The sequence below is a fragment of the Mesocricetus auratus genome, unplaced genomic scaffold (assembly GCF_017639785.1).
Source record: "Mesocricetus auratus isolate SY011 unplaced genomic scaffold, BCM_Maur_2.0 Super-Scaffold_6730, whole genome shotgun sequence".
In the NCBI taxonomy this organism is placed as follows: domain Eukaryota; kingdom Metazoa; phylum Chordata; class Mammalia; order Rodentia; family Cricetidae; genus Mesocricetus; species Mesocricetus auratus.
In genome coordinates, this window is record NW_024429184.1 from 90,417,561 (window position 1) to 90,433,289 (window position 15,729).

Genomic DNA, 15,729 nt, shown 5'->3' on the forward strand with positions numbered 1-15,729 from the left:
TTTAATAAAGACAACCCCCCAGAAACATACCCTCAGACCTAACTGATCTATCAATCCCTCATTGAAACTCTTCACAGGTGATTCTAGAGTGTGTCAAGTTGACAATTAAAATTGACCACCTCAGTTGAGATAAGATTAGTGTACAGAGAGATATATCTGACCACATATGAAACACACACACACACACACACACACACACACACACACACACACACACACACACGTTGGAAACTGTGGTGTCACTCACTCTGCCAGTGATTTCAGGGATTATCCTAGGGAGACTCAAAATTAGTGGCATGGTAGGATGGACATAAATAGGTCTTTAAGGAGGCACCTATTGGAGAGGAAATGTTCTCCTCAGCCTCAGAGATCCTATCAACTTTCTAAAGTTCCCTGGAGTTCAGACATACAACAGCATGAAATGAACTTAGAAAGATGACTGGCATTGATCACCAGGGAAAGGCATGAACAACACCAATCCAAGATCATGACTCAGAGGTGTGGGGTTAGTTGGTGATAACCTTCTTAGTGATTTATTCATTCACTAAATGTTAAGAAAAATATAAATATTAGAAACCAAGTCGCTGTAATTGAAAATTTAATATAGCTGTGAACTCCTGGTTCTTTGGCATTTTTGTTTCCATCATGTTTAGAGGTAGATTGCTGTTTTAGGACATTAATGTTCCACGAGCAGCTGGTCAAAATGCAACTTGGGTATTCGCTTGCCAGAACTACGAATTGTAATTTAAACAACTCACATGTATTCTCATGAACCATTAGTCTAAAAGACTGAGATGCTGCTGCTGGCAGGTTTGATTCTTTCCAAGGATGTTGAGGTTGTGATCTGTCTTATTTAACTTTCCTGTTGTGATAAAATACCTAAACAAAGGGAACTTAATGGAAATGAGGTCAATTTGGGCTCACATCCATCATGACAGAGGAGTCCTGGCAGTAGGAGGTTGAGGCAGCCATTCACATTGTAGCCATACTCATTCAGGAAGCAGCTGGAGATGAACACCTGTGTTTGTCTCTCTTTTCCTCCTTGTTCAGGTTAGGACCCGAGCCTATCGGGTATGCTCACAGTTAATGTGTGTTTCCACTTCAGCTAATGTAATCAAGATAATTCCACACAGGCTTACCAAGAGCTCTGTCTCACATGTGATTCTGGACCTTATTATCAATCCAAATTGGCAATTAAGATTGACCATTCCAGGTTCCACCCCAGGCTCTATGACTATAGATTTCCATCTTCCACAGAGGACTTCACACCATTCTCCTTCTTGTTGGCATCTCAATGGCCTGTTGAGGCCATCACACACAAAGTGGATTAGGATCCATTCTACAGACCTTGCTTTAATTTGATTCCTTCCCCAGTGACCTTCATTTACACTTATAATTCTTTTCTCTTTCTCCTTTAAAGATTGCACGTGGCAAGTCAAAGCAAATGATCGAAAGTTTCATGAACAACCTCAATTTATGAACACCAAGTTCTTTTGTATCAAGGAAAGCAAATATGCGGTAAGTTAATGACAAAATTGTTTTTTAATAGTAACCCAAGTTTGCCTAGTCAATGTCGTGCTTTTCAGCTTCAAACATTACCTTCCGTCTAGGTAACTACTAGCCTGGAGCTGTTGCTAACCCACTCCCATTCTACAGAGTGTCATTTTTACTAAGGTTTAACTACCCTGAAGGTTGGTAGGTGTGACTTGGTACAAAATAGAATTATGTCCATGGAAACATCACCTGTGTAGCAGCCAAGTTCATGCTAAAATATTTTATGAAAATTATAAAATATCACTGAAGCCCTTTTTTTTTAAGTAACAAGTTGACTCTGCCTTGGATGGATTTAGAGACATCAAAGATATTTTCACCTACAAATGCTTATTTTCTTTAAAATATGATAACACATTTCGATAAGTACAGCTGGACAGATGGCTCAGTGGTGAAGAGCACTTGTTGCTCTTGCAGAGGACCCAGGTTCAGTTCCCAACACTCACATGGCAGTCACAACCATCTGTAACTCCAGTTCTTAGGAGTATGGAACCCTCTTCTGGCCTCTGCAAGGAACAGGCATACATATAATATACATTTATACATGATTTCAAAACATTCATATACATGAATAAAAATCAATAGCTCCATAAGAAAGAATACAGACAAATATTAGCTAAAAGCAGAGAAAATAATTTATCTAGTGTGACCAACTTGAGAAGAATAGCAATTAAAGTAGTCTAGTCTTCCAGATCTTTCTGTGAGGTTAAAGATAACTGGAGCACAGACGTATGTATAACTAAGCTGTCCTGTTCAGCATGTTGTCCACCCATCACTGACCCATCGTTGGGATGGTCTAGTCAGATCTACAAGTTGATCTGTTAAGTTGTCCTAACTGTGTGAAATCTCTTTCCAGGAGAGAAATTCCTTCTCCCAGCATGAGAGTGTAGGGGCAATTCCAATTTCTTGGGGATCATTATTTCAGTAATTTAATAGCCAAAGAGAGGGCTGTAGGTACTTATTCTTAGACTACCTTTTCTCCTGTGGACCATTAGAATATCATAATTGTGTGACTTAGGAAGCAGAACATTATTTCCTAATAGTTCGGGAAGTTGGAAGTCCAGAGTCAAGACACTGACAATTTAGGTTCCTTATGGAGAATCTTGGGACCAGATACATGCCTGTCCCAACATCTGATGTTGCCCACAATACTTATCATTCTTTGGCTTCCAAATATATCACTCCCTCCCTGCTTCTGTCTTCTTCCTGTGTGTCTCTGTATCCAGTTTCCCCCACCTTCTTATAAGGGCACCAGTCACCAGTTTATAACTCACCCTGATCCACTGTGAAGTCATCTTGATTTCATCTATCTGCCAGGACCCCAAAGACAAGTGATATCTTGTTAACGGACATTAGAATTAGATACTAGTATATCTTTTGGATGACACAATCAACCTGTAAGAATGACTTTGCTCCTTCTGACACAGTGGCCTTCATCTTCCCTTAATAAAAGGTACTTTGCTGATCTGTTCATGTTGGCAACTAACTTTGCCCCAAATTCTAAAAGCGGTCCTATGGGTCAAGAACTCTGACAGCAGGATCTGTAAGGTCACAGTCTGGTGTCTGTTTCTTGTGATCTAGACTCTTAAAGTCATTCCAAGCCTAGGTAGAATAAAATACTTGAAGAAAATCTCAGCATTCTTCTGGCCAGAGAGTTATGGCCCTGGGTTTTGACAGGATGTGGAAATAGTCATTAGTCAGGTGGGTGTACTTGTTGTATGGTACCATTTGGAATAACTTTCTTTCCCCCAACAGAATAATGCAATTAAAACATACAAGTACAACGGATTTACCTTTCTACCCATGAATTTGTTTGAACAATTTAAGCGAGCAGCCAATTTCTATTTCCTGATCCTTCTTATCTTGCAGGTAATGCCCTTTGATGCCTTGAATCTGTTCTCATTGACATATGCTGTAGGTGTGTGTAGACAGTGCAGCCAGTAGACAATCTCAACTGTGTTGTATATTTATATCAGGGTTTTCTTCATAAGGGATCTGTGCCCTGTGTGCAGAACAAGCTCAGTGAGTATAGAGAATAAATGGGAAAAATGTTATTCTGATTCTATTTTGCATTTTCATTTCAGATATGGGGGGATTGAACTTTCAGCCTCAATCATGCTCTACCCCTAGGCTATATCTTCAGTCCTCTTTTTTACTTTTTCAATTTGAGGCAGATGTTCATATACTTGCCTAGGCAGGCCTTGAACTTGCAGTCTTACTGCTTCAACCTCCTATGTATCTAGGATAACAGACCTGTACTAACAGACATGGTTTAATTCTGTTTTCCAAAAACTGATTTTTGTACTGATGTGAGTGATAAAACCGTATCCCTAAAGTAAATAATACTAAAATATTTATAAAATTATTTGTACCTTAAAATAAGGGAGAGGGACCTGGAACTGACTTGTGAACCAACCATGTTTCTAATCTAAATTTAAACTTTAAAAAAATTAATAATAAAAAATAGGGCTTTGTTGTTGGTTCTATATTTGCTTTTTTTGTTAGTCATCTGTTTTTCCATAAGAATACTATTGACTCTTTATTGATAATTTGTTCATAAAGTCTCTAGTAGGTTACTTTTGTGAATTGGTTTTACATTAGAAAAACAAGCAAAACACTTTTTTTTTAAATCCAGGGAGTCCTTATCTGGAGCGTTAGACTTTTATCTATGTAGAAACGGTTACTATAATCAAGGGGCTCTACACAATTTAGTTCATGCTCAGAATCGACCTTTAGTACCTGATATGTGGATTATAAAGATAACATAGTCAGTTGGCTTTATCAGATTCTGTATCACAGGGGTTGGATTGGAAACCACAACTGGGATTTCTTAATGGAGCTTTAAAATATAGTAGATGTATGTCTGAGAGGGACGTAGGGTATGTAGGACAGAAAGTATAGGGAGACAGACACCTGGTAGCTTCATCAGAAAGGGTGTGACGCCGGGCAAGTGTAGAGAGACCTTCAAGTCGTGTTAGGTCTCTCTGTGGTCAGTGTGCTGTCCCTTCAGCTTCTTCTAGGCAGATTCACGTTTTCATGATACAGCTGCAGCCCTTTTGCTTTCTCATAAGGTACAGCAATCTGCATTAGGGAGACTGCAATAGACAGGCTGTTTTCTTGCTTACTTGCTCTCTATGACGTAAACACCAGCACATGCTCCATCTTCCAGAGAAGAGCTGAGGCTTAGTATGGTAAAGTAACTTGCCCAAAGTCTAAAAGCCTGAATATGGAAAGCTGAATGATGCTGACTTCAGGATCTTAGAACCAGATGTGATCCAAAGATCAGCAAAGGATTCTGAGAGATGTTTACTAAAGACGCATCCCTTGCCTGAGCCAGGGCCAGTGACCATGATGGGAGCTTTGCCTAATCAGTTGCCTTCAGAAGCAGCTCTCCCTATTGCCATCTTTTACTGCATTGCAGGACCACAGTAACCACTGGCTGGACACATTGAAGCTCAGAATTAAGGACTACTTCCTCCACACCCCACCTACTTTGAGGTTTTTTTTTTTTTTTTCAGACAGGGTTTCTCTGTGTAACAGTCCTGCTCTTCTGGAACTTGCTTTGTATACTAGTTTAGGCACGAACTCACAGAGTTCTGCCTGCCTCTGCCTCCTGAGTACTAGAATTAAAGGTGTACACCACCATTGCCCAGCCCTACTTTGGATTTTTACAAAACAGTTTAGAGTAGTTATGATGCAAACTCTCTTTGATGTCTAGTTAAAGCCACAGGGAGATAATTTCTAGGACAGGGAGATATTTCTGTCTGCCAGACTGTTCCATATGCCAGAAGCCAGAGAGAGCCAGCAGAATGACTCTTAAATGTCTATTTCTCATTGTGCTCCCGACTTGTTCAATGATAGACATTAGGATTAGCAAACTTAAAATTAGGTATCTGTTACTTGTAAATTAACTATGTTTTCATGGGAACATGTGTATGCAAGCTTTTTCTTTTCTTTTAGGCAATTCCTCAAATCTCCACCTTGGCATGGTATACCACACTTGTACCACTACTTCTGGTGCTAGGCATCACGGCAATCAAAGACCTGGTAGATGATGTGGTAAGGATTTCTCAAGCCACCTTCTTATCATTATGTCCTTATTGACATTTGTCATTGATGCTTTATAGATTGAGACAATTCAAATAATACTTCCTCATCTTCCTTCCAAAGGCTCGCCATAAAATGGACAAAGAAATCAACAATAGGACATGTGAAGTCATTAAGGATGGCAGGTACCTATTTTTAATTTAGCTACAAAGATTTCATGTGTAAATATGTCTAGAAGCATGTTGAAAAATAACTAGGAGAACCTAGAAGTCTGTGGCGCATTAACTTTGTGTGTGTGTGTGTGTGTTTGTGTGTACATGAGTGCTTGTACACATGGTACCAGAAGTCAATATTGGGTGTCTCCCCACAGATGCTATGCCTTTCTTTTTGAAATCATATCTGTCAAGATTCTGGGGCTGGTCAATTCAGTTAGATTGGCTGGCAAGCGAGTCCACCTCCCTAGCACTGGAGTTACAAGCATGCATTGCCATCCCTGGCTTTTCCACATGGGATCTGGGAATCAAGCTCAGTCCTCAAGACTTCACTGTAAGCACTTTACTGACTGAGCCATCTCATCAGCCCAAGTACATTGGTATTTTAATGGTGAGTCATCTCTGATAGAGATGTTACCTCACCTTCAGGGCTGTGTGTAGGTGGAGTTCTCTGTCTAGACTGCTGATCAGCTCTGTCCCACCGATCAGCTCTGTCCTGCCAACCTTTCCCCAAATAACCACACAGAGACTTATTATTAATTATAAGTGCTCAGCCAAAAGCTTAGACTTGTTTTTAGCTAGCACTTATAACTTAAGTTAACCCATTTCTATTAAGCTATATGCTGCCCCAAGGCTTGTTTGCCTCATCTATGTACTTCCCGTGTTAGGTTGGCAACTCCTCTGACTCCATCGCTCTTCTTCCCAGTATTCTCTCTGCCTCCGAAATCTTGCATAGCCATTGGCCAGTTAGCTCTTTATTAATAATGAGAGCAACCTGTCTTCACAGCATACAGAAGGATTATTCCACAACAGCTGTGGAGCTGTCCCCAAACTGGATTATATGTAGTTGCTAACTGGACTTGTTCCACTCAGGATGTTGAGGACTTACATGAGCCTGCTGCCTCCAGTGTGCTGCTTCTCCCTCCACCAAATGTGGCCCCTGCAGGGATGTCCCCATACCTTTCCTAATTTGTCACCTAAAGTGATTTCTCCCTCCCATCCCCTCTCCGAACCTTTTAGAGCTCATCTTTTTATGACATGAATTGTATTAGAATTATATGTGTAGTTGTCTCATCTCCTGACCCAGACTATACCCTACATCTAACACACAGAAAGTAGTCAATAAACTCTTTTTCAAGAAACACAGAATGCATTCAGCTCTGGCCAAGTCAACCAACCAAGGGGTCAGTAATGAGTTATTTTATGAGCAAGATCTCAAGGAATGAGTCCAAAGACAAGCACCAAAAATAGGAATGAAGGCCCAACTCAAAAGACTGTTTAATGTGTCCACAGTTAAGAAAATAATCCAATTTACAGTCACACATCCTCTACACTTAGTTCAAAATAGGTGCCAACACTTTGTAAATGTTGACATAGGTTTTTTTTCTCCTTGTAAATAAATGGTTTCTTAGCTGGAAGTCACCTCTGGAATCACCTAGAGTCAATATTGTGAAGGGGTTGAGATTCTTTGCCACCCCACCTCACTGTTTAGTGTGGATCAGTGACTCTGGTAATGAGCAGCCCTGAGGCTAGGGAGGGAGCTCACCCCTGGGTATCATCCAGAGAATCGTGCACGCACAGAATGCATTCAGCTCTGGCCAAGTCAACGCAGGCACGCATGCACTCATGCTCTCTCTCTCTCTCTCTCTCTCTCTCTCTCTCTCTCTCTCTCTCTCTCTCTCTCTCTCTCTCTCTCTCTCTCTCTCTCATGCACAAATGTGTACATACACACAGGCTTTGCCTTGAACTTGGAGCTAAGGGGCATCTCTAGCAGTGTCACGGCCCTTGCAGCTTATACAGTGGAGTCTGCAAAACTTGGGCCATCAGTGAGGTAGGGCCCAGAAGTCCTTCAGGAAAATTATCACATCACTCAGAGATCCCAACAGAAGAGCTTCTGATGTTGAGACATAAAGTTGCTAATATGCCCCTTTGTCATTTGGGATTAACACATACATTTCTAAGTCATTACATTTGATTTTTAGGTTCAAAATCATCAAGTGGAAAGATGTCCAAGTTGGAGACGTCATCCGTCTGAAGAAGAATGATTTTATTCCCGTAAGTGACAAACTTCTGCTTTTCTCATTCTCCTTATTCATACCCACCCAATCCATGTACCTTCCACCCTGAGGACCCTGTGTGATAGGTGTCTTTTATTTTGGACAGGCTGACATTCTGCTGCTGTCCAGCTCAGAGCCTAACAGTCTCTGCTATGTAGAAACGGCTGAGCTTGATGGGTGAGTGTATCTCAGGTGAACCTACTTCAAAGGTGGCCTGAAGGGAACATGTATTGCATATTCTGGGTGGGAAACCCAAGACTTGGCCTTTGCCTCAGCTACTTGTTGGCAGTCTGACAATGTCCTTTTTTTCTTTTTAAATAAAATAGAACATCCACTATAAAATGGGGCTGTTGCCCACCTCCCATGAGGACCACTTATCTAAACCCCTTATAAACTGCTGAACAGTGATCAGACCCACAGGTGACCATGGATGCTGTCACATCTTCACAAACAAGACTAGGTTCTTTGTCAGTAGGCAATTTTGAACTTGCTTATCATTTTTAGAATAAAGTACTGTTTTTTGAGCAATTTTTGGTAGATTTATTGATGACTTAATTGTATATAGACATTCCTGAGTAATGCTTATTTAATCTTTTTAACAACTATATAATTACTATCACATGATGAAGTTGAGGCTGAGAGAGGTGAAATAGCCTTGCTAAGGTCACATATTAAGGGACAGTCAGGGCTCTGCTCACTGTGGCTCTTGTTTCTCCTATCCCAGATAATGGGCCCATTGCTTTGTGGAGGTCTAGAATCGGGAGTGGAAATCTGGCCTTCCCTTGCTCTGTAGATCAGCTAGTTCATTGTCCAATCTTTGCAGTGACACAGCTCTTGTTCCAAATGCTGGTGTTTTCCAGAGACAGGAAGTCCCATCATATCATGCCCTGTGATAACTGAGTGGTGGAGCTGGGATCTCCACTCAGCTTCCTAATGAGTGGAGACTCTTGTGTGACTGGTAGGCTGGCCTTCCTGAGAGGATGTGCCACCTGCCCCCATGGAGCACTAACACTTGAGAGGATGTGCCACCTGCCCCCATGGAGTGCTAACACTTGAAGGGATGTGCCACCTGCCCCCATGGAGTGCTAACACTTGAAGGGATGTGCCACCTGCCCCCATGGAGTGCTAACACTTGAAGGGATGTGCCACCTGCCCCCATGGAGTGCTAACACTTGAAGGGATGTGCCACCTGCCCCCATGGAGCGCCAACATTTGCTGTCCTTTGTGCTGTGGTTGGAGTGGTCTTGTACGTACTCCTGCCACCTCCTTGCCTAGATAGAGTTGCCTATCAGAAACACATCCAATTGCCTGTTCTAGGAAATACCGAGACAGAAGCTGCCAAGCAACCTGCCTGCACTGGGTCTGCTTTGCATGCCATTGTAGTTAGTGTGGCAGCCTGCTGTAGGCCAGGTTGGGGGTCAAAGGTCACTTGAAGAGAAGGCTGTGGGTACTTTGAAGACACAATGGCACAGTAGCACCCAGCAAAAGAAAGCGGCACGTCTTAGGTTTAGAACCTTGTTCTTGCATCAGCTCCATCTAAACTTACAAGTAGAGTTTGAAAATAGAACAAGCTTCACTCCCAGAGAGGCCCGATGTTACTGTGCGGAAATTCTTCTTGTTCTTTTGAGCTCCAAATTGTGCTCCTTTAACACCCCTCCTTCCTTGTAGTGAAACCAATTTGAAGTTCAAAATGGCCCTTGAAATCACAGACCAGTATCTCCAAACGGAAGATAACTTGGCGACATTCAATGGTTTGTACAGAACTTCCTTACTTTGTTTAAAAGTCTAACTGTTTTATTTGGTGGCCATTGGTAAAAGCCAGTTCTTTCGTGTCTGACTGACTGTGTGAACCAAACCTTTTGAAAAAGGTTTCATTGAATGTGAAGAACCAAACAACCGGCTAGACAAGTTCACGGGAACCCTGTTTTGGAGGAAACGGAGCTTCCCTTTGGATGCTGATAAAATCCTGTTGCGTGGCTGTGTGATCAGGAACACCGATGTCTGCCATGGCTTGGTCATTTTTGCAGGTACTTCCTGAATGTCCTTCCAGTTCTTAAGATTTCAAGAATGAGCTGAGCATAGGGGTCCAGGCTTGACATCCCAGAGCTCAGGAGGCTGAGGCGGGAGAACTGATATTTCAGCTCACTGGGACTGTGTAGCTAGACCACAACTAAGAAGTGTTTGTAGAGGACTAGTGGTGGGAAATGCTTTTCTGTTGTTTTTCTATCAAAAACACAGAAAGAGTAATTTTATTGGCATGCTTATTCATTGAATTTTCTAACTATTAATCACATTGAATTTTCCATTTTTTAGGTGCTGACACTAAGATAATGAAGAATAGTGGGAAAACCAGGTTTAAAAGAACAAAAATTGATTACTTGATGAACTACATGGTGTACACGGTATTTATTTTTCATTCTGGTAGATGAGAGACTAGATTAGACTACTGTCTTTTGCAATAATTTTGATGTATGTTGTTCTAATGCAAGGTGATCTGGCAACTTTAGGTGGAGTTCAAAGAGGCCTGGACACACCACGCCTAGTAGGATGGATGTAAAGGGAGTCCCGAGCCTTTTCTGAGACATTAAGAACCAGGGACACTACCGTGGGACTCTTACCTGAGCTGTTAGGGTCAGAGCCTGGGCTCTGGTATCTCCAATACATTGGGCTTGGCTACCCAACATCATTAAGTCAATGAAACAGGCAAGTACTAGTCAGAAACAGAGAAAGGAGATTTCCTCAGTGTGGCCACACTGGGACAAGAATCCTAAGTCCGTCGTTGGGATCTTGGCATGAGGTTTAATCTCAGCTAGAAGAAGTGTGCAAAAGGAAGCAGCCTTGGTTAGGTCGGGGCTCCACCCACCACTGACTCATTGTCTGAGCTCCAGTTCCAATCCTCTGCCTGGTACCAGGCCTCAGCCTTTTCCTTTGCCCAGGATTAGATTCCTGGGAAAATTCCAACTACTTGGGTACCATTGTCTCAATAGACTGATAACGAAAGTGGGGGGGCACACAACTATTTCTCTTTAAATTATCTCCCCTCTTGACAGGAGTGCTAAAATTCTAGGAACTATTAAGTAGATTTTATTGCTGTTGATATTAGTTTCCCATAGGGGCAATTATCATAAATGCAAGTGTGCATGCCTGCCCACCTAAAGAAAGGTTAAAAACAAGGCTTGTTGAGGGTCTTCAAAGCTATATCTATGCTCAAGATTAGGAGGATCCATGGTGTTTGGCATGGTCTTGCACCTGTGTCTTGCTGCAGCCCAAGGTTAGAAAACAAGATGAACAGAAAGCTCATGAGACAAAATCTAGAGGAAGTTGGTTAAGATCCCGCTTGGGGTCCCACTAGATAGGCACTCAGTTCCCTCAGCAGCAGATTGTGACTGCATGTGTACCTGTTGTCCCTAGTAAAGCTCCTAAGACACTCTTTCAGTTGGGGGTTAGGTGTGAGGCTCCACTTGTCCACCATGCTCCAAATTCCAGACTTCTGTAGGAATACAGGTGATCAGCATAAATGATGTTGTTTGCCCAAACAGGCATGTGATCTGTTCTTATAGAGTAGTGGTTCTCAATCTATGCGTCAAGACCCCTTTGGCATAGATTTGGGGGGGGTGTCAAATAACTCTTTTACAGCAGTTGCATATCAGATATTTACATTATGATTTATAACAGTAGCTAAGTTACCATTATGAAGTAGCAAGGAAGTCAGTTTTATGGTGGGGGGGTCACCACAGTATGAGGAACTGTATTAAAGGGTCTCAGTATTCAGAAGGTTGAGAACCACTATTATAGGAGAATCAGAAATAAGAAGCTGGGAAACCCTCCCCAAATCTAAGTTTCCATATGTCAGCCAAGGGCCTATCTTGAAAGCCATCTTCCAGCTGGGGGGTTGTAGTGCACGACTTTAATCCCAGCATGGCGGTTGTGGCACACGCCTTTAATTCCAGCACTCAGGAGGCAGAGGCAGGTGGATCTCTGTGAATTCGAGACCAGCCTGGTCTACAAGAGCTAGTTGCAGAAGAGCCTCCAAAGATACAGTGAAACCCTGTCTCAAAAAACCAAAAAAAAAAAAAAAAAAAAAAAAAAAGAAAGCCATCTTCTAAGGAGAGTAGACTTAAGCCTGCAGTGTTAACACTTTTGCACACACTGAGAATTGTTTTTCCAATATTTAGTTCACCCTGAATGCATAAACACTTCAGAACTTACAATATGTTCAAGTGTGTACATACTTAGAGCCACAAGAAGGAATAAAGCAATCTGAAGACCACCCACCCAATTTTGTGAAAACATTATGTGGACTTGGAATATTTATGTCTGGTATGATTGTAACCATCAAAATGCAAGCACTCACAGATCATTGTCTCTCCCCTGGGTCCATTCATTTCAAGAAGGTACTTTGAGAATCTGCATTCAGAACTTTACATTTTCCCTGGAATTTATATTACTACTGTGAATATATAAATATTTCTGGGAAAATTGAAAGAAAAAAAAGAAATTGAGACAGGGTCTTGTTATGTAGCCCAGGGTGGCTCAATTTTTTTGTTCCAAAAACATGGTTCTCAACTCTGTAACATGGCACCCACCCATTGTAGCTTAGATAATATTGAATACTGTATTGGTTACCTTTCTGTTGCTATGATAAGTACCATGATTGAAAGCAATTAGTGGGAAAAAGGGTTTCATTGGCTCATGGTTCCCAGCGAATAAAGTCAGTCACATCACATGGCAAGGCATCATTAACCAAAGAAATGTAAGGTAGGCCTGGCAATCTGGAACTAGAGACAGGGACAGGAAGTGGAACCAATCTATAGATCTCAAGGCTTGTCCCTCAGTGGTGTTTTTTCTCCAGCTAAGTTCCACCTTCAAAACCTTCTCAAGCAGCACCACCAACTGGGGACCAAATGTTCAATACGTGAGCCTATAGGAGATATTTGATCATTCGAACCACTGCATTTAAAATGTCACACAACTCCTATAGCATTGATCCAGTATGAAAACCCAAATATGGGAGACATTTCCCTGCCTTTCTTAAAAACAAGCAAACAAAAGCTGGGTGGTGGTGGCGCACGCCTTTAATCCCAGCACTCGGGAGGCAGAGGCAGGCGGATCTCTGTGAGTTCAAGGCCAATCTGGTCTACAGAGCAAGTTCCAGGACAGCCTCCAAAACAATACAGAGAAACCCCATCTCAAAAAACAAACAAAAAACTAAATAGCTGGATATACTGATCCATCCCCATATTCACAGCATTATGGCAACTAAGACAGGACTGAGCCTGGGGGCTCGGAAGTAAGACCAGTCTCAGAAAACTAAATAATGTAGGAGGAAGCCGTGTGCTGCCATTAACCCATGTGACTTACTAGAGGCGCATACAGATTAGGTAATAAAAGAGCGGTTTACCACACCACTAACCACACCCACTTTAGGCATGACTAAAGAATAGCGCAACTGGTAGAGAATTTGTCTGTCATGAATGAAGCCCTGGGTTGGGTCACCACGAATCTCATAAACAGACAGTGGTGGTACATGCCTTTATTCCCAGCACCTAGAAGAGCAGGCAGGTAGATCAGAAAGGTTATAGTCATCCTCAAGGAAGGTCAAGGGAGGCATGGGCTATGTGAGACCCTTTCTCAAAAAAAATGAAACAAATCAACTTGCATCCAGTATTTTCTATAACCCTCTCAATTCTGTTATTTTAAGTTGCTTCATGTAAGAGTGAAGTATCTTCTCAAACAATATATCACTGTTTGAAGTAATAATAGCTATGAGACTACTCATCATATAAATGCCTTTAAGGATTTAATATAAGACACCAGCTCCTCTTTTGAAAGATGATTTTGGGGAGAAAACATAGCAGTCAGGCATAACCGTATAGACTATAAGGCATCCTTACATCCTGTTTTCTTTTAAGTGTAATGTTTTTACAGACCATTAAAAAGCCATATGTAAGTAAAGTGCTAAATAACGTTATTAGAATCTTTGAAAGTTATGGAGTTGGAAATTATGCTTCGTAATACATGTCTTCTAGATCTTTATTGTACTCATCCTGGTTTCTGCTGGTCTTGCCATTGGCCACGCTTATTGGGAAGCACAAGTTGGCAATTATTCCTGGTACCTCTATGATGGAGAAAACGCTACTCCTTCTTACCGGGGCTTCCTGAATTTCTGGGGCTACATCATTGTGCTGAACACCATGGTGCCCATCTCTCTCTATGTCAGGTAAGCCTGGCCTCCCCTTGGCCTTTTGCTTTCAGGTAAGATTCTAGTACTTTTTCCCGGGGAAGCACCTTCATGTTTAGCAATAATTGATTCAAAGGTCAAAAGGAAGAAGAAAATAAAATGACGTTTTGGAACTGAGAGCGAGGTAGGAGAAGGGCGTGAGCAGTGAGTATCTCCCCTGTGCCAGGCACTTTCTGTCTTGTCCCCTATGCAGATAAGGCCAGTGGTGTTCCATGGTCAAAGGTGACAGTCATTTGCTTGAGTCTTTCTCAGTGGGTTCTGGAGCACAGGGTTCAAAAAGAGTCTGGGAGAAGGTGAAAGATTCAGAAGGCATGGAAAATGCTTCATTTTCCGGATCCTCTGCTCTATAGCGGAACCTTCTTTATTACAGGGCCCCGGCTTTGCTCTCCTGCCAGGTGCCTGCTTCCCGCTGCTACCTCCTAGTAGGAAAGGCATCCCCTGCCTTCCTTCAGCCTCTCACCATGTTTCTCAGTGCAGGGGCAATCCCAGCCCCAACAAAGGTCAAGGTCATAGCTACCTGTTTTGTAATCAACCCTTCTTCTCGTCCTTCTTCCTGCTCTCATATCAAAGTTCGCAATTATTGACCAGTTGGATGTGGGACCTTTGGAGGAGAGACTATGCCTTGTAATACACAGAGTAACCAGTCAGTCGTTACTCCAATGAACAATAGCCCAGAGGCCCCTGGGATCTCACACCCTCAGACGTCATTAGAAGCTTTTATGTGATTTAAATCTTATAGCACGTATATTTGTTTTTTATTTTATTACATGTAGTTACTGGTATTCTCTGAATGGGAAATAAATCCCTGGAGCTGCCATCTGTTCAGTGGCCACTTTAGCAGAAACCAAGATGGCAGTGCTAAGGAGATGGACAGCTCAGTGGGTAAGGTGCTTATTGCACAAGCAAGAAAGTGAGTTTGGATTCAGCACCCACATAAAAGCTGTGTGTGCAACTGGAACCCCAGGGCTTCAGGGAGGGAAGGAGTAGCAGGGTACATGGAGATAGGCAGATCACTAGGGCTCACTGCCCAGCAACTCTTGCCAAAACGGTGAGCTCTGGGTTCCGTGAGGGATACTCTGTCAAAATATAAGGTGGAGAGCAATAGAGGAAGATCCTTGATGTTGACCTCTGGACTTCAGATGCACATGCATGAGCACACACAACAGTCTACCATGCAGTGCCCTTCACAGTCCTTTTCAGGACAAGATCTCTCACTTAGCTAGACGGGCTGATGGGGAAGCACTGGAGATCCTCCTGACTCCTCCCAGCACTGGATTATAGGCTTAAACTGCTGTATCCTGTGCTTTTTTTGGTTTTTACGAGACAGGGTTTCTCTGTATTGTTTTGGAGGCTACTGGTCCAGCCCGGCCTCAAACTCACAGAGATCGCCTGCCTCTGCCTCCCGAGTGCTGGGATTAAAGGTGTGCGCCACCACCGCCCGGCTGTATCCTGCTTTTTTTGTGGAAGCTGAGGAATCAAACTCAGGCACTCAAGTTTGTATAGCAATCACTTTACCAACTAAGTGATCTCCACATTATCTGTCTGTTGTTTGTTTTTTACAGGGTCTTTACACACCTGCCCTAGAGCTCATTGTTTAGAACAGCCTGGCCTTGACCTTGTA

General features: G+C 42.4%; 1 protein-coding gene across 2 annotated transcripts in view; it reads left to right on the forward strand.

Moving 5' to 3' along the window:
* The window catches only part of Atp8b1 (ATPase phospholipid transporting 8B1), a 119,839-nt gene that overhangs the window by 66,633 nt on the left and 37,477 nt on the right, over nucleotides 1-15,729 (forward strand). For both annotated transcript variants that reach the window (XM_040741712.1, XM_040741713.1), the window contains exons 3-12: nucleotides 1,421-1,518; nucleotides 3,307-3,420; nucleotides 5,512-5,610; nucleotides 5,722-5,783; nucleotides 7,793-7,865; nucleotides 7,974-8,044; nucleotides 9,536-9,618; nucleotides 9,736-9,894; nucleotides 10,181-10,269; nucleotides 13,897-14,087. In XM_040741712.1, the coding sequence (XP_040597646.1) occupies nucleotides 1,421-1,518; nucleotides 3,307-3,420; nucleotides 5,512-5,610; nucleotides 5,722-5,783; nucleotides 7,793-7,865; nucleotides 7,974-8,044; nucleotides 9,536-9,618; nucleotides 9,736-9,894; nucleotides 10,181-10,269; nucleotides 13,897-14,087 (1,039 nt within the window). The remainder of the gene's footprint in view (nucleotides 1-1,420; nucleotides 1,519-3,306; nucleotides 3,421-5,511; nucleotides 5,611-5,721; nucleotides 5,784-7,792; nucleotides 7,866-7,973; nucleotides 8,045-9,535; nucleotides 9,619-9,735; nucleotides 9,895-10,180; nucleotides 10,270-13,896; nucleotides 14,088-15,729) is intronic.